General features: G+C 40.4%; 1 protein-coding gene across 3 annotated transcripts in view; it reads right to left on the bottom strand.

Annotated features, from left to right (window-relative positions):
• GLI3 (GLI family zinc finger 3) overlaps positions 1 to 23881 on the bottom strand; it is a 209491-nt gene that overhangs the window by 135047 nt on the left and 50563 nt on the right. For 2 of the 3 annotated variants that reach the window (XM_027655965.1, XM_027655967.1), the window contains one exon: positions 7375 to 7617. In XM_027655965.1, the coding sequence (XP_027511766.1) occupies positions 7375 to 7617 (243 nt within the window). Of the gene's footprint in view, positions 1 to 7374; positions 7618 to 11780; positions 11831 to 23881 lie in introns of those variants that run through there. The other variant, XM_027655966.1, reaches the window with a different exon arrangement.

Below are 23881 nucleotides of genomic sequence, written 5' to 3'. Positions count from 1 at the left end.
GTTAGTACTGAGAGACTTCCATGGGACAAGTTTGAAACTGCACCTTCACAACAGGGACCATGCTACCTTTCGAAAAAACATCCCTTGACAAATCCATGGTCCATGCCAGGGAGTGAGGAGGCCCATGGTGCCCCCACACTGCCATTACCCCCACTGCCCAGCCCGAGGCATGCTCTGTGACAAAAAACCCTCCTTCAGTGCCCACACATTTGGGCTTCACCCCAGTCCCAAGAGCAAGTGAGGAAGAGTAAGGAAATATGATGCACATCCAGATCTCAAGCATTCAGGATGCAAGAAAATTAACAAAACTGAATCATAACAGAGGAGCACCCTGTAGACATTAGCTATTCTGCAATCTAATTACTGCTAGTTTTCTTAACAAAAGTTGGACAATGACAGCAGAAATGGAGCAAAAAACCATTAACTTCAGTGTTTATTTTCTACATTTGGACACAACAACTGAGGATTCTGCTGCCTAAACACTGACACACAGGAGCATCTTAGATCCCTAATGTATCTAGGGTGTTCATACAGAGTTCATAGATATAACCTAAGATGCACTAAAGATGTCCAGGCTGGCAGACAGATCAGCTAGGATCCTCGAAGGTGAGAACATAGTGCTGAAGCGCCAGTCTCTGCTTAGGCAACTAAATTCCCACTAGTAACACTGACCAGAGAGAAGGCCACAAATGCAAGAAAATCCTCTCTCTGGCAGTGTAAAGCATATGACCAGTACTCACCAGCTCAGAAGAATCTGCTTCACTTGACGAAAATCATGACCACTGAACCAGCACCAGGTTCACATGTTCCCCATGCTTTGCCACGAAGACTGAAGGTGTTGCAGCCCCAAAGCTCCTTATAAATACAGGTAACCCATCCGACACAAGATGTATGAGACTGAGTGCTGGCTAACCTTTACAAAGCTCTAAGCAGCAAAGTCAAAGGGGATGCTATTCGAACCCCATTCCCTTGGCCAAAAAATGCACACAGAGCAAAACTCATAAAAACCTGACTGACAGCAACCTCAGGCATTACGGGATGCTTCAAAATCTGCAACAAATGATGCTTATCTTCCTTTGATCACTAGTTCTCTACATGCCTCATACTTGGCTAGCTCCTTGCACTACACAGGCTCAACAAAAGTACAAAGATTACTCTGATAACTAATAGAGAACTAGTTATCTTGCCTGTTGACAGGCAGTAAGGAGCACAACATCTATGTGGTTTGGGTTTTGGGGGCTTGAGGGGTGAGGAGGGCTTTGGTGTTGGGGGGGTGTGGTTCAGAGAACACAGTAATGGAAGTACCATATCCCTCACATGCTAGCAGATCTCTAGGAGGGAAGAGGAAACTTTATCCAAACTTTTCAACTCGAACTTTAAGGCTTCTCAATATATATCCCCATCTTCTAGCTGCTGGTGCTACAGAAGCTACCTTGTAAGGACACAAGATCAGCCCAAATCCACTACAGATCTTCTTTTTTAAAAGCATTGTGACAAATGTCTGTGTATCAAGGGATACAGCAACTTTGAAGAAGCTTTTCATTCTGTCCTGATTTAGAGATCGCTGATCTGCCTTGATGCTCAAGAGATGGATTACATTATTTCTTAGCTTTTTCTCCAGAGTTCTTAACTATGATTCTATGGCTCTGAGCAATGTGTTCTGTCTCTTGCCATGAAGGCAGTATAGCACAAATACATACTGCAAAGCATCTAAAAAAGCTTTAGCTGAAAAAAACAATCTGAATCCATGAAAGAGGTGGTTTTGCATTTGTCCTCTGTCTTTATCTTCCCTGTTCCTTCAAAAAAACAAAACAAAACACACCACACACAAAACCTCATCCCACAGCTTGCACTTGAACAACAAAACAAGGAGAGATTAATAGAACTTTCTTTAATGTGATCCTCATTTTTAAAATTTTGAAGTCCAGTGGAATTATAGGGCCATATGAGACCTCAAATATTCTATTCTACCCTCCAGAAAAACCAGATCACCTCTTTCCATGTTATTGCCTATAGTTTTCTGCTAAAATTAATACTACTGATCATGATAAAAAAAGAGTCAACACAAAGAGAGATATGTATTCACCCAAACTTGAAAATACAACAAAGTGAAAAAAAAACCCCTTAAAGATCACATTTCAAAGCTTTTCAGATATTTGCAGTTCTGAAATCCGTCTCAGGTTGAGGAGAGAAAAAATCCAGAAGAAGGAAAGACATCTCTACATGTTGTATTTCTATGGGTGTAATTGTTACTTCCAAGTAAGACCATCACACACGGGCAGAAACTCCAGGGCTCTCAAGAGACACAGCTTATTTACAAAAGGACTCCAGAGAAACGGGCAGGAGTACTTGTAATGAGCAGAACTTCCCAAACATAGCTTGGGAGGCATCTTGGAGACGGTTTTTCAATTTATAAGCTGCTAAGTTTACAAGGTCTACAGCACCTTCCTAAATTCCACACTGAAGTTGCCTCTGACCATAAGTTTAAATTTGAGAACGGTAATGTTTTTTTGTTGGAGGCTTTTGAAAGATACTATTACATTTTAGACTTTTAATCCCAAAAATGTTTTTGCAAACATGCTAATTTTCTTAAAGACCTACACTTCAGTTGCTCAGCTGACACCAGTAATCTAACATTCACTTTCATACTAGAGGCTTTTTTGCCTGTGAGTTTTATTAAAAGCTTTAGATTTTACTTTTTCCAAGTACCCCTACCTGATAACATTTGGAAATCACCCCTCATACATCACTGTCAGTAGAGAGTTTTGTTACTAGAGTGCTTAAGCCTCCCCCTTCCAAAATGCTGCAGAAAGAGTTGAAGAAGTAGGACCCAGATTTTCAGAGGTATTTAAGAGGCCAAACTCACTTTGAAATTGAAGAGCACTTAAATGTACTTAAAGACCCTGGCTCTAAATCTCTAGGAGGATTCTTCACTGACACTCTCCTTCCACTGTCCAATCAGGCTGGGGAGAAACTCTATAAAAAGCTGTCCCAGGCTCCTGTCACCCAGAGACATTGGGAAACTAGTCCAATGCGCCACATATAGCTGGCCATTGTGGTTCAAGCCTCAATGCCATGAAAAGTCATTGCTTTCTAAGTACTGCATTTTAAGACAGTGTTTCCAGTTACCAGTTTGCATTTGAAAAAACAGAATCCAATCCCCTTTTTTTTTCCCTGCCCTCCCTCCCTCTTCCTTTCCTATGGGGAGATGAAGGAAAAGGAATTCCTGTCAACAGAAATTAAACTACAGTAAATGAGCAAGTGAACCTAGCGATCCAGCATTGTGTTTTCCTTGCTAAAGTCTTTTGTTCATGTTACAAATTGATTTTGAGATGACCCTAACACTGGCTAATATAACTGAGACAGTTATGCGAGACCCAATCCTTACAAAGCATAAGTCCAAGCAAAGTCAGTGGGAACTGAGGGCAATCAATACCTTTGGAGGGCTAATCCTATGAAATGTGCAATAAGCAGTTCCCACTTCCCCAGATAGATACAGAAGCTTCAAAACCAGCAAAATGAATCCCTCGTAAGGAGTACCAGGAAAAAGAAAAGAAAAAGGAGAAAAAAGAAAAAAAAATAGAAAGAAGTGAGTTCCTGTGCAATCTCTTTGAGACGAAGTAATTTATCTGAAAGAGATTGCTGCCAGGGCCATACATTCCTGTATATATAAATTTTTAGATCAGAGCCAAGTGAACTCTCATTGCTTTTTACTTGAAATAGTTCTTCAGGCTTTGCTAATTAGGTACTAACAATTCTTTCATATGAGCTGTGAAACCCAGGGAAGAATATCAACAGCATGTTTTAAATCAAAGTGTTTACATCAGGAATGATTCATTTTTTCCATGAGGAATGACTTGCCAGACAGGGAGTCTTAGCACTGCCATAAATCTGCATGAAAATTAAAATTGTGGAAGAGAATAACAAAGGCAAGTTACTATCCCCATCTCCCCTGCCTCAGCCCCACCTCTACACACAGAATTTACATTAACAAGGGGCTCAATCTACCTCTGGAATTAGTGTTTGAGAAACACAAGGGTTTAAATCCATTTAAGAAACACTGTTATTAAGGCCAGTAACCCTGCTCTCCTCACTAAAGAAAGGTGCAACATATGATGGGAAACTCCAGTATTTCTGTCATTGTCCCTAAAGCTTTTTAAATGAAAAAAAGTTTTTAAAAAATTAAACAAAAAGACCCCCCCCTCCCCACACTTTGTGAGCAGTGTTTAAATAGTGGTTAAGAAATCTGTAACAAAAAAGACAGAATAGAAAAACTTTTAGTTTAGGCCTGTGTTTTCACTTTTATCTGTTGGAGGATAGAAGACTGTGAGCTGAGAATAAGACTGCACTCACATTCTCAGTTGCTAAATGGTCGAGGGGCTCTCTGGTGGTGCAGAAGGGCTGCCAGCTCCACAGCATGTTTCATCCCAGCTGTTTGAAAAGCTGGTTCACTTGAAACTCAACCATTTTCCCCACCCACACTCTGCAGGAGAGCAAACTCCCTCTCAATGAGGTATTTATTCCATTTTTATGGTAACTATTATTACCAACATTTACAACATCAGTCATTTTAATTAGAAAAAAAATTAAATCAACAAATAAATCCTGCAATGCACAGAGACACATACATATTTACATGTAGAAATGCAAAGCACTCAAGTTGTTTCTAATAACTGTGGCTCCTGGAAGGAACATGCATTCCACACAGAATTGACTTAAATGCTCTTTTGCTTTTTTTGTCATGAAAATATGCAGATGTCCTTCTTTAAAAAAATTATTTTGCCTTTTCCTGTGTTACAGGAAGTTGCCCACACTTTTAAATACAAAGCACAAATTAGGGATCTTGACAAGTCTATATCTTCCTACCACAGGGAAACTAAGAAGTTACTATGAATGTTTACATATCTGACTATGTTGAATTAAAACAGTATTTTCTATCCATATGCCCAGCAAAACTAGCAAGAAACTAAGAAGGGAAAAAATAGCTTTGCTGGTTTTTTTACCTGTTGCTACAGTGGGACTTATTCAGCCTTTTTCATATGGACCACTAAAAGTGTCAGTCTGAATACAATCACCACTTTGATGAAAGCATGTCTTACATATATAAATGATACAACCACTATGAAAATTTCAGTAAGACTGTCTGCTTTCCTATAAATCAAAGTAGACATTCGTCTCTTTAGTTGTCTATCTGTATCATAGCTATTAAAGGTAAATAAAAGCATGATGGTTCTTTATATGACATTAGTAGCTTGCTACAGCAGCAGTGAAGCAGGTCTGTCCATCTGATGTTTTCTGACTTAGATTTTTGCTTTAAGATCATGTTGCTCACTTAAAATTAACTTATCTACCTTTTCTTTGCTGTTGTATGCTGGGTAACTTCTGGTGTTCTCTCAACTTCTGACGTCAATGTTTTTCTAGTAGTCCACACAGCCTAATCAGCTAGCATTAATGTGGTAGCTAGTTATAACTAATATTGGTCACAATACAGACACAGCAGCTTCATTAAATCTTGACAACTCTTGTCAAAAGGTGAATTTGAGAAAATAAAACAAAATAAACTAAATGCAAACCTCTCAGACGCATTCAGACCAACCAGCCCCTTTCCTTCTGTGTGAACCTTCAGTGGTATCAATAACACTTTAAACAAGATTTAAGGGGTGAACTGGCAGCTGGTCAGATGGTCAAAATGGAAATCATCACCACTAAATTCAGCATAAGGTTTGTCATTTGTTTGGGGATTGTTTTTGTCACACATTTCATCTCTCCCCAGCTGTACTGCCTACAAACAGAAAAGCTATTTTGCTTCCCCAGTAATACTTGTCTGTCTGTTTTTAAGTTAGTTTGGAGGTTTGTTAACCATTAAGCTATGAATGGTGCCTCCAACCCGCAAGCTAATATTTCTATGCACTGCTGCTCTTGAGCAGCCGTTTGCACTTCACATTCATGCCCCTCTGGAAGAGGAGTCTGCTGCCGGTGTGCTGCAGCACATCCTCCTCAACAGAAAGATGAGTAACTCCCCCAGAGGGTTTGAGCAGGTCTGTACGAGAGAACAGGAGGCGGAGGGTGCACAAAAACCAACTGCCTACACTGAAAAAGAGCTCAAAAGCTTAACAGCAAACTTTTCCCTTAAATACTGATCTAAACTACAAGGACAACAAGTGTTCGTTTTCTCATAATACCTCCATCCTTATTAACACTCAGGCTCCTTTTTTTAAGAAGGAGGTTGGTGAGACTTTAGGTTGTGCAAGACATACTTTGATCTGCACCCTGATGAGTGAACATTCCCCTTTGCTGCTAGCCCAACTAATGAAGGGATAAAATTAGCTTTTATCCCTGGCACTTTCTTTAGCAAAATAACAGGCACTAATCAGCTGTCCTCACTAATCAGTCGTCTGGCTAATGACCTTTTGCCTTAAAACACTAAAATTTCTGAATGATGTTTAAAAAAAAAACCAACGCAGACTGGCCTCTCTCTCTTTGTGGGTCTTAAGCCTATCATCTGGAATTGGAGACTGCAAGGTTAAATGGCAAACCTGTATCCTGGCTGGGTGATAAATCTATAATCAAAAGGCACAAGCCTTGACACCTCAAGATGTACTTCATTACTACACAACTAAATGATTTTTTTCCCTCGTTTTTGTAAACTAGAAGCAGATGAAAAAAATTGCTTAACTCCCTCATATTTTGCCTGTGGAGAAATCCATTCCACATCTGTGTTCAAGTGTCAGTTAATTTCTTACTTTTTTATTAATGCCTGAGTAGGAATTCAGAAGTTGAAACCATTTGCCTTTTTTCCTCCCCCTTACAACTTCAGGGAACTGTAGCTGGGAAAGAAAATTGCAAAACCACTCTATCAGCCTGCATTCTCAAACACACTTGTGAATGTCTAAAAAAGCCTCCAAAACAAAACAAAAACTCCTACAGCACAGCAATAAGCATTCCAATCCCCCAAATTCTCATTGTGCAAGGCACAGTTCTTCCTCCTCTCAATACCATATTTTAACGTTGTTTTAAAAGAGGGATTTTTAAGGCCTGTTTCATTTTCCTTCTGTGCTTTCTTTAATGAGGCCCTTTTTCTTCATGTATTAAGGAGGTGGAGCAAACACAACCCGGGATGGCTGAGGAGGATTAGCAACAGATGAGATGTCCTGTGGAAGTTGCTCTGCAGAGGCCTGAGATAATTTCTAGCTGCAATACAACTGCACCCTGGTTTTTAACTTCAGGAAAAAAAAGACTGCATTTACCACAAACACCGTTCCCCCCAGACAAAGCAGTTCTCCCTGGGAGTGATGCAAAGTGGTAAATAAAGTTAAATTAAACTTGACAGTCTTCCAACTTTGCATCCCCAAATGAACAGCAATCAATACTCACGGTAATGAGGGTCCATGTAACCATTTCGGGGGTCCATGGTAAAGAGCGTCCCACGGTAAGGTACAGAAGGTTCGGGAAGGTGCGATATAGATCCATGGATCTCCTTCTTGATTAATGAGGCCCTTTCCTCACTCGACGTGGAAGGCTCTTCACTGATCTTGCTGAGGCCTTGCCCACCCTGCGGCTGCATTGTGATCGCGTTCCTTCTCTCTCTGTGATAGGTCTGCCCAGGACTTTCATCCTCTGCAAAAAAACGAGGGAGAAAAAAGAGAGAAGGGAAGAAAAAAGAGAGACACACACTTTTAGTCCATTTATAGCAAATACAATAAAGAAAAGTTCTCCCCCCGCCGCCCTCCTCCTCCCAGTGTAAGTTTGTGACAGGAGGTGCCTGTGTGGCTGTGAGGGATGGCCTGGGGATGCCTGCCCATTCGGAGCCGGCAGCGGCAGAGCAGTAGATCACAGTCACCCATGCACCGATGCCCCTACCAACGGGGCCATCAATTGTGCAGGAACAGACACAGGCTTGCTGTTTCCCTGCCTCTGGGACAAGGAGGCTAGGAGCTCAGGCTCCCTGATGGGGAGTCAAGAAATGATTTGTCACACAGAGGAGAAGATGAACCCCACCAGCTGGGCCTAAATCACACCCAGCCACCCACCCCTGCTCTGCAGCCCAGCTCCAGGGGCTCCTGGGGCTTTGCCTGTGTGAGGGGCTGAAGCCTTGCAGGGAGGTTGGTAGTGATCAGAACTAAGGTGGGTAACAATAAAATGCGTACAATTGCTCAAGATGGGTGCCCATGTAGGGTGGTGGGGTACACTCCTCCTACCTCTTTTTCCCATATCCTCACAGACAAACACACAAATTCCTAATCAACAAAGGGAAAGGAAAAAGGGTAGAGGGAATAATAATAATAATAATAATAACTAGGAGGGTCAAACCCAAGTCCTAGTTTGGAGTAAGGCTCTAGGCCTCTGGCACCACTTGTGATGGGAAAAGAGCCTCCTGATCATGGCTCCACCAGCCTTCTATGCAGGCAGCTCCAGGACTGGGTGCTAAACCAACCCTCTGCACCCACATGAATTTTAACCCCCAGGGTTAAAATTAATAAAAGTTTATAATAATAATAAATCTATTTTAAAAAGCACACATACTTTGAAAACCAGACAAAGTGGTTATATTCCTCAAAAGCCAGATGTGTGTTTCCAGGTGCATTTCACATATGCCATGTGGCAGAGGGGCTTTGTCAGGTACACAAGTCTCTAATGTAAATGCCCTCCTTCAGTTTCATTATTGGTTTAAAACACAGAGACATTCCTCTAAACAAGCATGATTGATTGCTGAATCCTTGGCCGATACCCATGCTCTAAGTACAGCCTTCTTTTATCAACTACACAGCACATGTGAGTTTACACCAACACATCTTGAAAGAGTACTGATAAAGACACTTCATTTCAAAGTTGCTCTGCAGTTCTAGAAGTACACAAGGAATCTCAAATTATTAAACACTGGGCGCAAAAACGGTAACCAGAAAAGGAAATGAAAACACCCTTGGGAAATAGAACTTAAGTGCTCTTACTCTACAACCCACATGCAAGCAAGAATGATTGACACCAGTGCCAAGACTGCACTTCAGTTGTCAGAGATTTGAAGTCAGGGCTAAGTTTTCACTTGCACCTTGCTCTAGTGTACTTGTTCAAACAGCAAAAGCACCAGCCAGCAATTCACTAGGTGACTACTTTCAGCAAGCTTGATACCAGAGTAACTCAACCTATGTGCCTTTGTACAAATTAAATTGGAAACACGCTCTGTCCTTGTGGATACCCGGAGCTGAATTTTGGCCATTATATGTATAAACTAGCTACACCATTGCTTTGAATGCATTGCTCACTTGTTTTCTCCCTGTTCTCTCTCCCCCCAAGTAGCAACAACATGAAAACCCAGCAGAGTAGCCTATTGAGCACTTAATTATTTTTCTATCTCCACATATTACAGCAACCTGGGTCTGCTGACTTATCAGCATCTTCCAGGGACAGAATTCTTTTTACAGCCAGTAGTAATTCTCCATACAGAGAATTTCCAGGGTTGGGTCTGAGGAGAAATAGTTAATGGAAATAGACAACAACATTACAGAGTTTAAACCCTTTGCCCTTCTCTGCTTTTTATTAATATGCACAGGCACTGGTCCCTGCTCTGGATTAGCAGGGTTTAAGGTTTCAACTTTTTACACCAAAGCTGGTTTTAGTTACAGAACTCCAAAAGGGGGTCTAAAACTTTAAAACTTACAGGAGGTTTTTAGAAACTTGCTTGTATAACTAAAAAATAAAATATAAATCACCCCAAAGTCATATTTTCCATCAGGTTTCTCTTTAGCCAGAGTCTTTTATGTTAAATTTCAACCTAGAGTGAACTTTCACTGATGAGATGTAAACTCCTATAAAAATAGGGGATTACATTCCATTTGAAATTCTGACAGACCCTTAAGCAGAGCAACCTAATGTGTGCTAAAACAGTTCAGAAAGAAGAAAGCTAGGGTGATTTGTGGGGCTGTATAATCACTAGGATGATCAGATAGGATTTCAGTTCTTTTACTCTTCCATATAAAGATAATATTTGTTAAAACTGCCATTCTGGTATACAACAAGAAGCCGATGTCTGTCTGCAGGCTCCACTTTTATACTTTCCTTCTCAAAACATGCATGTGTCATGAATCAAGGTACTAGTGACTATTATGGAAAAGTCTGATTTTTCAAATTGCTGAATGAAATTCAAAACCTACTTTCAGTAACCTAGAAACTAAAGGAAAAATATGGTTTGTTTTAATAAGCTTTCCCCTTTTTTGATTACTTGAGGAAAAAAAATAAAACGAGAAAAACAAAAAAGCAGTACTTTTCTTACTGCATCATCCATCTTTCTCCCCATTATGAAGTTATCGCCGCGTGCTGCGACGAGTCAAAAGTTTCTGTGCATTGTCTGCCATGCAAAAATTCCCTCAGAAGTATTTAACTACACATGATGGCATTTTTGCAATAGTAAGGCATATTCATTGACCAAACAGTTCGCTAAGCATTTGCTTCATGCTCCATGCCACTGAGCTGCTTTTGATAGGGGATAGATGAGGAATTTGACAGCACCCACGCTCCAGGACACGTAACAGTCAGAGGTTTGCAGGAGCTCCCTCAGCGTGGAGCGGGAAACTCGTCTTGCAGAAACACTGCCTACTCTCACGGCAGGCGAGCCACTCCAGAGTGCCAAAAGGGGAAAGCTGTCTAATCTTGTTCTGGTTCAGCTGAATCGTTCAATAAAGTTTCTAGAGTAAGTGCAGGCAAGACGCACCAGGCCAAATTATTGACAGAACACACTGTCCACCATGGCAACAAGTGGGATTCTATAACAAAAATGTAAGCAAACAGCCCACTTCTCCAGCAGCGTCTGCCAAAGGGGCTTTACAGCCAAATACATGAGAACTGTTTTGTTACTGCTCTGCTCATGTTTTAGAAGCAGGGCCAGCTTTAGTGTCAAAAGAAACATTTGATTTACTAAAATGTTGCAGCGACACAAATGCTAAAGTTCATCTCCACCTGATTCCCAGTGGTGGGAGCCCACCAACTCCAGTGTAATTCATCCCACCTTTTGTGGGTGTAAGAGACAAAGGTTAAATAAGAGAAGAAAAAGAAAAAAATAATCATGCCCCAAGAGCAATCTGCATAAGTTTCTCTTTCTTGATGTATACCCTTACTCTGACTTAACAAGCCAGTAGCCATAGACATGCGTTAGAAATGCTCAGTCTAGAATGATCACATTAATCCAGGATTCTCTCATCCACTGAGAAATACCTTATTTAAACCTGCTATTCTAATCAGGAGTCGTTTTTATTAGAATTGCTGAGCACTATGGAGTACCTCACTGAATTCAAAAGCTTTTTCAAAAAACTCACACTGGACAGCATCACTGAATAAATGTACTTTTAACTGCTCAGCTGATTTACCCAGAAAGTTAAAAAATTCAGGACAAACCAAAACCTAATGAAAAAAATCCATATAAATTTCTTTCCCTGTTGAATTTTTTGTTGTGGTGGTTTTTTCGGTTTTTGGGGGTTTTTTTTGTTTGGTTTGGGTTGCGTTTTTTTTGTCAGGAACCAAGACAGAGTAGAAACTCTTTTACTTTAAACCCCTTATAGTCAGCAACTAAAAAAAAAGTTGAAATCTACTGATACACCACACTAAAAATCAGTCCCAAAACACTTCAGAGACACCCCTGCTTAAACACGACAACACCAAACCAGTTAAATCTGTTTATGTATTAAGTTTCATCACCACATTTCTGCACGCAATTTGCAAAGAGCATTACTATCTCCGGAGTGATCTGCAAGTGCACTTAGGCTGGGTAAGAGAAAAGACAAGGTACTTACAACTCAGTCCAAGAGACCCTGGCTGACGGTCCCTCTAAGCTCTCCTCTTCTCTTACCAAAATTCTCTGGCTACCAGGACATGGGCATTCCTCCCTCTTTTCCTCTTTCTCCCTTTCCCCCCCTCTCCCCATCTCCCTCCCTCTCTCTCAGAGGCAGTGCTTCTCCCATTAGAGGAATTAAAAGTGGTTGGTGCCATGCTAAATTTAACAAGCTCATTAGTATTCTTCCTGTGTGCTTCCTAGTGAACTCTCCCTATTCAAGCAGCTCTCTCTAGCTGAGGGGTCAGGCAGCTAATCATTAAATCAAACTAATGTCACCCTATCACAATCGGCCTAAGAGAAGGAGGGTTTATTATTTCAGTTTATGCTAAATAAACGGTTTTACAAATGGTCTCCAAGCAAGGTCAACAGCAGCTTCAATTACAAGACAAACTTAACAAGAGTTGCTATAAACCAAGTGCTCCATATTGACCTAAGCACAAGCTCGGCTCTGCATATTGCCACTAGCAGGATTGTACAGGAATGCATATTGTAAAATAAAGGAAAGGGTAATCTTTTCTTTGCCAGAATTTGTGACTGCACAGAGACTGCTCATTCACCTCTCCCCAACCAGATTGCTGCTCAGCTCAATTCACCCCACACAAAGGCTGAAGACCAGACCTCAATGGACCGAGTGAAACATGTTCAAAACTAGGCTCTCTATTGTGACTGAATTTCTTAACATCTTTTCAAAAAGCGGAGAATGCCTTGAGGCTAAAGGAAGAAACAGGCTAATGGTGAATTGGGAATACTGAGCAAATTTCAGAGCCCTTTCCTCCTAGCTTTTGAGGTTGAAAGCAAGCTCTTTCCTTTCAAGTTTCAAAGTCCTTTTTCCTCCCGCAGTGTCACAGAAGGATTTGAAAAGAAGGTAATTGTGCTCACAGTCCCCCTGATCAGAGCTTACGTCCTATTTCTGGTATTTCAGAATACTTCTTGCAATAATGGTGCATATAGCTCAATCCCTTAACCATCCTGCACTCTGCAATTGCTCATTAAATGAACAATTGCTGGTATAAAATGCCTTTTATGTTCAAGGTCTGGATATAAGATAAGCATTCTAGTACTCTAAATTTGGTTTACTAAGGAAACTCTCCATCATTAAATTACAAAACTGAAGTCAGAATATCAGTCTTTCCCAGAAAAGTAGCATTTTAGGTTGCTGTGAGCCAGAAGGAAGGGGAAAGATGAAATGTAAAAAAGATTGATTATTTAGATTCTTAATAGAGCACATACCTAAGTAAGAAAGCAATTCCCTTCATGTTTAAGAAAGTGGAAGTTTTTGACGCTTGATATTTTCTGTCTCGAAATGATGCAATAGAGCAAATGCCAGGCTCATTAGGACACCTGTATCTGCACCTTCTTGCATACACACGCTGATCACTACTCTCTGGCCACCTTAAGAGCAAACAGGAGGAAGTAGATCAGGAGGATTGTGCCTGCCTTTGAAAACAGTGCATGCTGTAACTGAAATTTTGTTTTGGGTGGGTACAGTAGTTTGAATTGGGCACTCTTGGTCCCAAGTTTGTTATTTTCCTGCATTTGGAGAAACTGCACAAGAAGTACGCACTCTGGAAACAGTAACACAGATATGAAGCACAATGTTCATAACTGGTTTTAAAAATAGACTCCAATCACAGGAGAGGCTACAAAATCTGTTAGATAACAAGTACTGTACTCACTTTATTAGCAATGCTTAAGCATACCTTATACAAGACTTTTGTGTTTATAAATAACATACATTATCTGAGCTCACCACTGAAAATGTATAGTTTTATATTCCCACTTGAAATGGATTTTCAGCTTAGTTATTTTTCCATTATCGTATGTATAGTATTTTTCAAGAACTGATTTGTGACCTCTGGAATATGAATACACAGCTCCTTTTTGGTTTTGTTTATTTGTTTTGAAAAACCTGTTATATTCTTTCTTTGTAATCTTTAACTTTCACTGGAAGAAATGGGAGTTATCAACGAAGCAGAGAGAGGACCCCACAAAAACCTACTTAATACTCTCCACACTCTCCCTTATTTTCCTCAACTGTGGCATACATTCATTTTTGCTGTGTCTACTGCACAACTTAGTTCAGTTCTGTTTTCAAAAGTACAGAGGAAGACAGAACATATTGCATCGATAAAGTGCCTAAGACTTTGGAAACAGCCTGATTATACACTCCTCCGGGTCAATGGCAGAGCTCCCACTGACCTGGATGAGACAAGACTGGGCCTGTACAGAGCCCACACTGCTCCAACACTAAACCACCAATGCACTGTTATCAGCAGAATGTCGCTCGCAGCCTTTCCAACTGTGTACATAACTCTTCCCCAAGACTGCTGGAGAATATGAGAATGGTATGAAGCAGCTTAAAAAACTCAGGTGAACTTTTTCAGACCCCTAAATCAGAGAAAGCCATGTTAGTAGCAGTGCCTTAATCTCAATTTTGTTATTATCCAGATGAGTTTACACTGCTTGCTGCCTCCCCAACTGCTCCCAGCTAAAACCAACTGGGTGAAGTTAAACAGACGTATATGAAATCATGTAAAATAAAACTACCTTTCAAGTTTCATACAAGTAAACACCTACCGGATTTAACTGAGAGTCTGCATCCTCAAACCCCAGGATCAGATCTATAGAACAATGCTAAAAATCTCCTATAAGCTGAAAAAAACCTAATTAGGAAACACAAGAGGTAGCTGCGCACACAGCTACTTACACAACAAGGCACAGGGTGCTGTGGAAACCTCCTTGTCAGTCCCAGGACTCTCAACCTCAAAGATGGACAAGGAGGGCAGGAGGCAGGGCTGGGCTGCCTTATACATGATCCTACATCTCACTGATCATGCAGGATATGGGGAAAGAAAGGGAGAAACATTTGGGTATATGCCTGAAGTTACTGACCTGACACTTGAGCCATCCCACTGTCTTTAATGACTTCAGAACAAGCTGTTGAAGTTGCTCGCTGTGAACCAGATTCCCACAGTATCCCGTTGGCCAAGTTTGCCTCGAGCTGCCCAGCTGAACCACCAGCTAGCTGAGACGTGAAGCTTGAACCCCGCAATGCCCAGCCGCAGGCCCAGCCTGCAGGGCTGAGACTCTCTGGGAAGCTAATGGAGGGACTAATTCTCAGCAACTCACAAGGTCAGCCTCCAAAGAAGTGGGAGCCTCATTCCTAAACAAGCCTTCTCCCAGCCCATTTCCACACAGGCTTTAAAATAACAAAAACAAACAATTTAAATCAAAACAGCTGAAAATCATTTTCTCCCTTCCCAAGTTCAGGGCTACGTGTTTCTCCCATGGCAGACAGTGGATTATTGCGGTGATACTTAACACCTCTGGAGAGCGCAGCCCCCAGCACTCTGGTTTAGGTGTTAGTGACGACATTGACTGCAGCAGGAGAAACACTACACCCTGCACCTAGGTACCAAGCAGGTGGCGAGCTTTTAAGTTTACCTTCATGGGGCCTACAAGGCCCAAATTCTGCTTGCTTTACTCCCACTGTAATCCCAGGGATTCAGGGAAACTACCTGTGCAAGTAGAGCAAAAGGGATTCATGTCAGGCATCAGAAAGGCTCCAACCATTCGGCACAAATAGTCTGTGCCTGAAAAATGCATTGGAGGTGGTTTGTTAGCATGTGGAAATGCTGGAAATTAGCTTGATGAGAAAGGGGCTCTTAGTATTACAAGTGCTTTGTAGTTCCAGTGGACAAGAAAAAAAGAAAGCCTTAATGCAGAAGTAGAAGACATTTGAAGGTAGAATTAATTGGCAAAATTAACATGTGTGATTTCTCCTTCTAAATCTGAAGAACTAGAAGGCCAGCAAAAGCATTTCCCTTCCTTGATATAATAAAATTTTATGTTTTGATTTTGCTGCTTAAGTGTTGAAAACTCACATGAGAAAAAGAAATTTCTAGACAAACCAACCTTACCTTATCATTCCTCCTTTGAAAATACTGTTCTACCTTACAAAATTCAGCAAATTCAGAGATGGCAAATTACTGTGTAACAGCCTCAGCAAACTAGAACATTTACTCAAAGTCTGCTGATAAGGGCTAAAACTCAAGCTTTGCACTTTCAGAATATCTCCACGATCATTGCCCTTCTCCAACATCTAGCCTCTTCAAAGAGCCAAGAGACTCAAATACAACTTAAAGACAATGACAGACATGAGCATCTGACTATTGGCAGCCATTTCTCAGAAGGAAAAATCTCAGCCTATTGCAAAACTCTCAAAAGGATCCTGATTTGAAAACATTATGAAGTTCCTTCCATTAGCCAGTTATTAGACTGTTAGTCACTGCTTACTTTGAGCAGGCTAATTAGTTACATCAAAGGCACTACAATAAATTCCCAGGAGGGTTTGGGAGGGGGATATATTTCTTAACCATCTAATAGCACGTTTATGCCTATCTGAGGGTAACTGCCTCATTTCGCTCAGACACTGGGGGACATATTCTGTGCTGTCACTTTCTACCAAGCCAGCAGCAACATCAGGCCTTAAAGGTGTTTGTAGCCTGATATAAATTTGATTAGCCATGCTTAAAAGCCACAAAAGAGTGAAAGAGGAGTTATAAACCCTTTGGTGCACCATCTTCCTTTGCAACATCTTCAGCACAGTCACCTTGGCCTTGACAGAAAAAAAAAAATTATTATAGTGTTGCATACGAACAGAATCGATATTTCTTCCCTTTTTCCTTGGGTAGGTGCAAACAGCTAAATGAAATCATTAACAAATAGCTAAGCTGTTTGCAACAACCCAGGCAAACCTTCAGTTTAGATGGCAGATATCACCTATTTAGTTGCGAAATTTAATTATTGCTGCATCCTTTTGCACAGTTGCAGTAAGAGTTGATGTTTCCACTATATCCCTGTACTTCTGGCCTCAGAAGCATACCAATTGTTTAAAAATATGTTATGGGTTATCCAGCCCTGATTTACAGTGGCTGCAATCTCAATTGTGGACAATGATTTCATCAAGGTCTCAGGGCAAAATTTGAATGCCATATACATCTCCCTGTGCATATGTGTATGTATTTCTATATCCACAAGTGTGGTCACAGGCACCCTCAAGTTCAGCTCCACCACACATTCCACAAAATCCAACCAATTGCGTGTGGGGCTCTGTATGATACATGATGTCTGCACAGAAGTGTCCACACAGGCAAGCCGGATACCTGAACCTAGAAATGAGACTTTTCACATGCCTCATCAGTAGTCTAAGTAATTCAGAAGAATCCTACAAAACAAACATAAGGTTTACAGCAAAGGATGTTTTCAAACAAAGAAAAAAACTCTAACCCTGTACACCAAATGACTTGATTCTTTGAATGATCTTCCGGACATCAGTGCATTAGTTTAAAACAGCAGAGCTCCTAATCCACAGATATTGTGAAATATTCCTTTTAGCAGTACTACCTCTCCACCAGGAATATGGTATTCTGAGAACCCCAAACCTGACATTATTTGCTTACCTATAAACATTAAAGTTCAGAGGCTGTCTTCCCTGCCCGGAGACACTCCTTACAAAAGAAAAAACTCTCCTTAAGCCTTTTGACCTTCCCAAACCTTCTCAAGGTCAAAACCTTGAGAAGTTTTTGACCTTCCCAAACACCAATCTGTTTTTCCCCCCCTGCTCACTTTCTTCTCAGTTTTCTCCACTAAAGAGGATGCACAAGCTCTCACAGAGGTGCACGCTGCAATACTACCTCACATAGTGAGTCATCAAAAATACTACCACCAGCCACAAGCAAGTAGTTTGGGTCCCAGGATGAGTACATGTGAGAGGGCAAGGAGGGATGGAGATTGGAGAGCCTGGAAGGAAAGGATAGATGAAACTTTTGATAACATGGTCTCCCCTCCCCTCATCTAGGGGTAAAAATGCTCTTAAAAGCTTTGGAGAGAAGGCTTGTGGCACATGGAGTTGGAGAACGTCCTAGTTAGAACAGCTGGGACCAGTTCATCACTGGATGGGTGTAACCCAAAACTGTGTATTCTATAGCCTTCCATGCCATTTTCCAGAAACTGTTATCAATTTACACCCTCTGCCCAGAGTAGCCTGACTCCTCAGGCTATAAACTGGGTGTTAAGAGGTCTGTGAGATAGGAGGGTGCTTCTGTCCTCACACCCTTTGTGGAACTCTCCACCCTGAGGGAGGTACTGGGCATTCCTGCCTGAACTGAAGAATGTATAATCTTGGAGTCTTGGGACTTTTTTAACCACTCATGGGATCCAGAGGAAGACTGCAGATCACTGCTCTCAATCAAACTGCAGACCACCACTCTCAACCAGACTGCAGACCACCACTCTCAACTGGACTGCAACCACCACTTTTCAACCAGACTGCAATCACCACTCTTGACCAGACTGCACCAGCACTCTCACCAACAGGTTTTTCCCCTCTCCCTTTACTTTGGACTCAGGGGGCCCAAAGGACACCCCTCTGTTCATGCCCCAGGGTGCTAGGTTATACATTTGGGTTTTGTGGGTTAAGACCAATTGTTTATCTGTATAATCATACTTATTGTATTATTTTATTAAATTGTTATTCTGACTTATGATCTCTCTTTTTGAGTTGGGTTCATTTCCCCTGCCGGTTTACCTTTAAACCAGCACAAAGAATTGACTATTGCTCACCAGCTTCCTCATCAGTGCTTCTTCTCCTCCTTTCTTCACTTCCACTGCACACTTCTGGCCAGGGCTTCTAGCCTCTGGTAGGGTCCACCAGCCTTGCCTGCTACATTTGAGAAGAGGCAAGAAAGCCTGAGACACACCAGTTTTTTCCAGACTTCTGAACACGACCTCATAGGGAGAGGAGCTGCATGCCAACCAGATCGCTTTATGGATCAAAACAAGTTGATGGTTAATGTTTTCTGTTGAGTTTTAGGGATGACCAAAACTGATTTTCAGACTTCATTTTTTGATTATTTCCACATTTGGCTTTCTAACCTTAGTGCTGTGTAATAGATTTTAAAAGACAGTGGAATATTGGCTGCAAGCTTTTACTGATCAACCATATACACATACTTAAGTGCTTATAACTGTCTTAACCAATATTATATATTTCCATTAAGTAATGGACACCTGAGATCATAAAGATAGCCAAGTTAGAAAAACACTACCATGTTCAGAAAGAAAGCATCAGAGCAATTTAAAACAGCACTCTCTTCCTACTACACTAGCCATGGCAGCTCAAAAAGACCATTCTTAAATGGTTAATCATATTTTGCTGGTTTCATCTATGCACAATCTGGCAAAAGGAGATTTCAATGTTTACTTATGATTTTTTCCTTCTTCTCCTTCTTGGCTACCTAGAGTTTCAGGCAACATTCATTTCAGAGAAAAATGAACTAAGTTTCATCCCAAAACAACATAAATAAACATGATTTGTATGGAAAGGAGGCTGGGAAAGGGAAAAGGAATCACCTGCAAAGTTCACTTGGCTATATACAAAGCAAAATAGATTAAAAAAAAAAGTCACTGTATAATGTCCAGGAGTATAGTCACTTCTGTGTGCTGTAGAGGAATGCAAAACTGTAGTCAGTGGAAAAGGATCCATTCCAATACAGAAAGTATTCCAACAAGAGAATTAGCAACTTCTGCTGTTTTTTCTTTTTACTTTTAAAAAACAAAGTAGTACTATGTCTTAAATGTATCACTAAGAATTCTAACTATTTCTAAACATACCAGGCATGATAGAATCAAAACTGGAAAACACCTTCCTCCACTTCTGCTAATACATTTGGTATGATAAAAAGGTGCAACACTTGCACTGAACAAAAGTAAGGCAAAAAGAAACAAAACTAATTTCAGAAAGGGTGCTTCCTCTTGAAAAACAAAGAAAAAGAACCAGACCATTTTTTAAAGGGAAACATAATTTCCACAAGCATTTCACACACAACTGTCATGAGGGACTGAACTTCCAAGTTTCTGTACAGGTAAAACTGTTGTGGGAGAGTGGAAGAATTCATGGCAAACTCGGGACTCCGAAGATCTTTCTGCTCCTCAGATCTCACCCTGGTATTCCACAAGCCACTTCACTTCTCACAACTTTGTCTTCTTCACACATCAAATGCATAAAACACTGATAACTGATTTTATAAAAGAAAAGGATTTTTATACAGCAGATAAACACAATATGATCGAAGGATTCAAGGGCCATTTGATTTATGTACAGTAATGTCCACTTAGATTTGAAGACAGATTATGTTGAACAGTCAGCCCAAAGCTGCCCTACAGATCACACTGTATGCTAAATGTTCCACTTCTGAAAAACAGTGTGCCTCCCACTTCTATTACATAAAATCGTTGTCCACATCTTGCACAACTTGTCCACAAATACATAATTGTTTACTAATAACTATTCACCATGTTCCTCCAAAGTGAAGAGAAAAAAAAAGAAAAAACACATAAAATCAGAAGAAAACAAACAAATCAACCTGTAAGGTGTTATTGCCCTGAATTCAAAATGCCCACCCCAACCAGCCCTACTGCTATTCTGTCAGCAGAAGAGAAATCTCATCCAAAACACACTGCTTCCCCCTCTTCATAACTTAACTACCTTAAGTGCTGAATGATGGCTTTTAATAAGCTTCATTAAAAAAAAAAAAATAATAATAGCAGTGGATTTAATTTACCAGCATCTCTACAGGTTGCTAAATAGTTGAAGAAACTTTTTGCCAAAGAGCAGCCATATTCTTTCTTCCCCAGTGCAGAAGAGAAGGTCCATCTTGCTGGCACCATGAAGAATTCATTTTTTTCCTTTATAGAGAAACCATAACCTCTTGGAACTATAATAGAGTTATCTCTCATATCATACTCCCAAATTCATCAGATTAAGAATAATACTTTTATGCTAATCTCAATGTTCATACCAGTTTTACCACAAGTCATGTAAACATGAAAACTAGAAGACAACCTGTGTTCTAAATACCTTTAGATGCCTCTACAGTTATTCATGTCAATGTTGTCAACCATTTGTTTTATTAACATATCTCCCTGCAGAGGATATGAGATTTAACACATTTGTTCTATAAAATTCAGTTAGCCTTTTTAGATGCACCAGAATTGTAACATCAAAACTGGCTAGCTGTAAAGAAGAAATTCCCATTAGAAAACGTTTTTTTTTTTTCATTGCAAAAAGACTGACACTCCACAGCCATCTCACAGCAGAATACATACTGGGCTTGCTTGTTGCAACTCCTTTCTAAAGACTAGACAAAAATCTTTTCCAGAGCAGTAAGGTTACCACTGTCAGCTGCACTGAACTACATACTTCCCTCTCTTTCGGGTCTTATCTTCAAAAATCATGGAAACAAAGATGTAAACTTGGACATTAAAGAGTGTTAACATCAAAGTACATGCACTACTTTTGATATTAACCAAAGCCTTGAACCAGCAATCTAACTGGCACAAATCAGGGCTGTCTATGTAATTTCAGAAACAGCTGAACTGAGCTCTCTGCCGTGGCCTGCATTTGCTCACCGACTTTTCAAAGCACAGTATCACTGTATGTTTTTACAACTACCTGCCAATCAAGAAAGCAGCAGGAATCCAAATTCACTTCTTGGCATCTTCACCATTTATCTGCCCACATTTCTAACACATGGAGCTTTCTATTTCTTTCTTTTCCTTCAATAAATTTTAACATCTCTATCCAGGGCAATTTCTTCGCATTGACACAAATCATGGCCTGTATAACATCCCTGCTATTTGGTTTACATAAAAATTTATCTCGATTTAACTGAAAAAAAAAAGAATACAGAAGTGCATAAATAAATTATGCAAACAGATGCCAATAATATACTTGTCTACACAAGACTCTCAGAACATGTTACCTCATAATATGTCATACAACTTCAGCCACAGCAACACATCATGGTTTCAACTAGTGTAGTGTATACATCTCAAGGTACCAATATAAACACCAGGATAAATGGAATGGAAGGAGGAAAGGGGAGAAAGGGAAGAAGGGAGGGATAGGGAGGGAAAGAGGAAGGAAGGAAGGGAAAAAAAGATGCTCAGATTTGGATTCCTAGCATTTTTGGTACCTTATTAATGTTTTATATTAACAGGACAAAAACCCAGGATCCAGGATGCATGCTGTGATGCAAGACACTGTAGTGCATAACTGTACTCAGAGGGATGGCTCTCCTCCCAATACTACACCCTTCTTTTCCCTCAGTTCTGAGGGCAGCAAGGGTGAATAATATCAAGGGAAGGCAGAATGGAGTTTGGTATCTACTCTACATATCTTTCAAACCAACTGATTGGATTAAGCCATTTTTGTATGAGGCAAAAATTTCTATACTAGATTTCTACTAAAATAAAAGCAGCAGCCAGGTGGAAGAGATGCTGTAATACCAAACCTCTCACATCAAGGTTGCAGAGTGATTTCTCTGCATCATACAATAAAGTATTAAGGGGCAAGGTGCAATAAGCATCTCACCAGAAAAAAAACTTTGATCAGAGTCTGCATCTTATTAGACACAAGAGAATCAAGAGAGAAAGCCATGCCCTGGAGGCAATTCCCATTTCTACTCCAAGCAGCTTTGCATTTTGAGCAGAGCTGCTGATTAGGGATGTGACTTAGAGCAAGTTTCCAGGATAAATCTTAAAACAAAGCAGTACCAGAACGCAACAGAAGAATCACATGTGGTACTATGAACTTCAGCAGTGTATGGATGACCCAGACATCCATAGTGCTTGTAAGTTATTGAGTATTCTCTTGAGGACCAGGCAGCTATCTTCCACAGTCCCCCTCAACCACTGAGAAAGAGAATACACAGAAATGCTTTCATAAACTCCATGGGTTTGTCAACCACTCATGAAACTATATGCAGGCATGAAGATGGAGACTGACTATAGAAACTATTCTGCCAGGCTGACCATAAATTCTCTCACAAACTGAAAACACTACACATGCACAGCCTTAATGAGGAAAAACAATTAAAAATGTGGTCCAGGACTGATCATAGTCAGCTTCATAGTCTGGGAGCATGGTTGTAGAAATGTCAGACTTGTATATCAGAAAGCTGGATTTACTGGCAAAAAGGCTCTCTCCTCAAGCCTCCTCTCCTCAATTTCTCAACAAAATCGCTCTTCACTTCAGTGAAAGCAGGAAAAAATGGCAGTGGGCCCAAAGGAAGCAGGAAACAAATCGCAGCTTAAACCAACAAAATACCTATGGTCCATTAAGTTGTCTTGTTACTGAGGATAAAATTTTAATGGAATGCAAGCAGGTTTCTAATCATTAGGCAACACAGTGTCAACAATATGGTTGAGGGATAGAAAAAAAATCTTAAACTTATTCATGTAGGACTCTGTCCTGAAGCTACTCATCTGTGGAACACCAGTCACAAGAGTCCCTTATACCACTGCAACTACTTTGCAGCAGTAGGTCATTAATTTATTTTCCCTCGTCCCAACTTGTAATGTTTTACTTGTAAGAACTTGAGAGTAGGTATGCATTTTTGCCACAAGTAACAAAAAACGAACGTGCACTCTTTATGAAGCATTATGCATCTATGCACACACAGAGCTATTAGAACATAAATAACACAACAAGAAAAAGGACAGTTTGAAAGTAATGTCAAGCCGACAAGAGAAAGGCATGGCAAAAATAAAGTTGCTTGTGCAGCATCAGTTTGTGGTTGTGACTGAAATTTCCTCACTTCTGGGGCCATTTCTAAAAAGTCAGATATTTTATTATCTAAAAGGTAAGTTCAGACTATTATAAAATAAGAAAGTGGGGGAGAAAGAGAGAAATATTACAGTCACATGTCTGTTTCTTCAGGCCACCACACTAGGAAGGGATGAATGCCTGTGATCATTTAATTAAAGACTGCATTATAACGGACAGGCACAGAGAATTCCATGTTGGCATTCCTGATTTTGTGATATAAGTAATATTCCTTTAATTTAATGACTTGCATGTAGCTTCACTGAGTATAAAAAAAGGCAACAAAGAAAAAAGCAAATGGGAAGCTGAACACGGCAGCAGTCAGAAACAGCAATTCAACCCACTGACCCTTTGAAAGCAAACAAAACACTTTGTAACCTTAGTAAATTATC

Source organism: Corapipo altera, unplaced genomic scaffold, assembly GCF_003945725.1.
Source record: "Corapipo altera isolate COAL_440 unplaced genomic scaffold, ASM394572v1 59, whole genome shotgun sequence".
NCBI classification, from domain to species: domain Eukaryota; kingdom Metazoa; phylum Chordata; class Aves; order Passeriformes; family Pipridae; genus Corapipo; species Corapipo altera.
The sequence above is the reverse complement of the archived record's forward strand: the minus strand, read 5'-3'. Positions and strand labels throughout refer to the sequence as shown.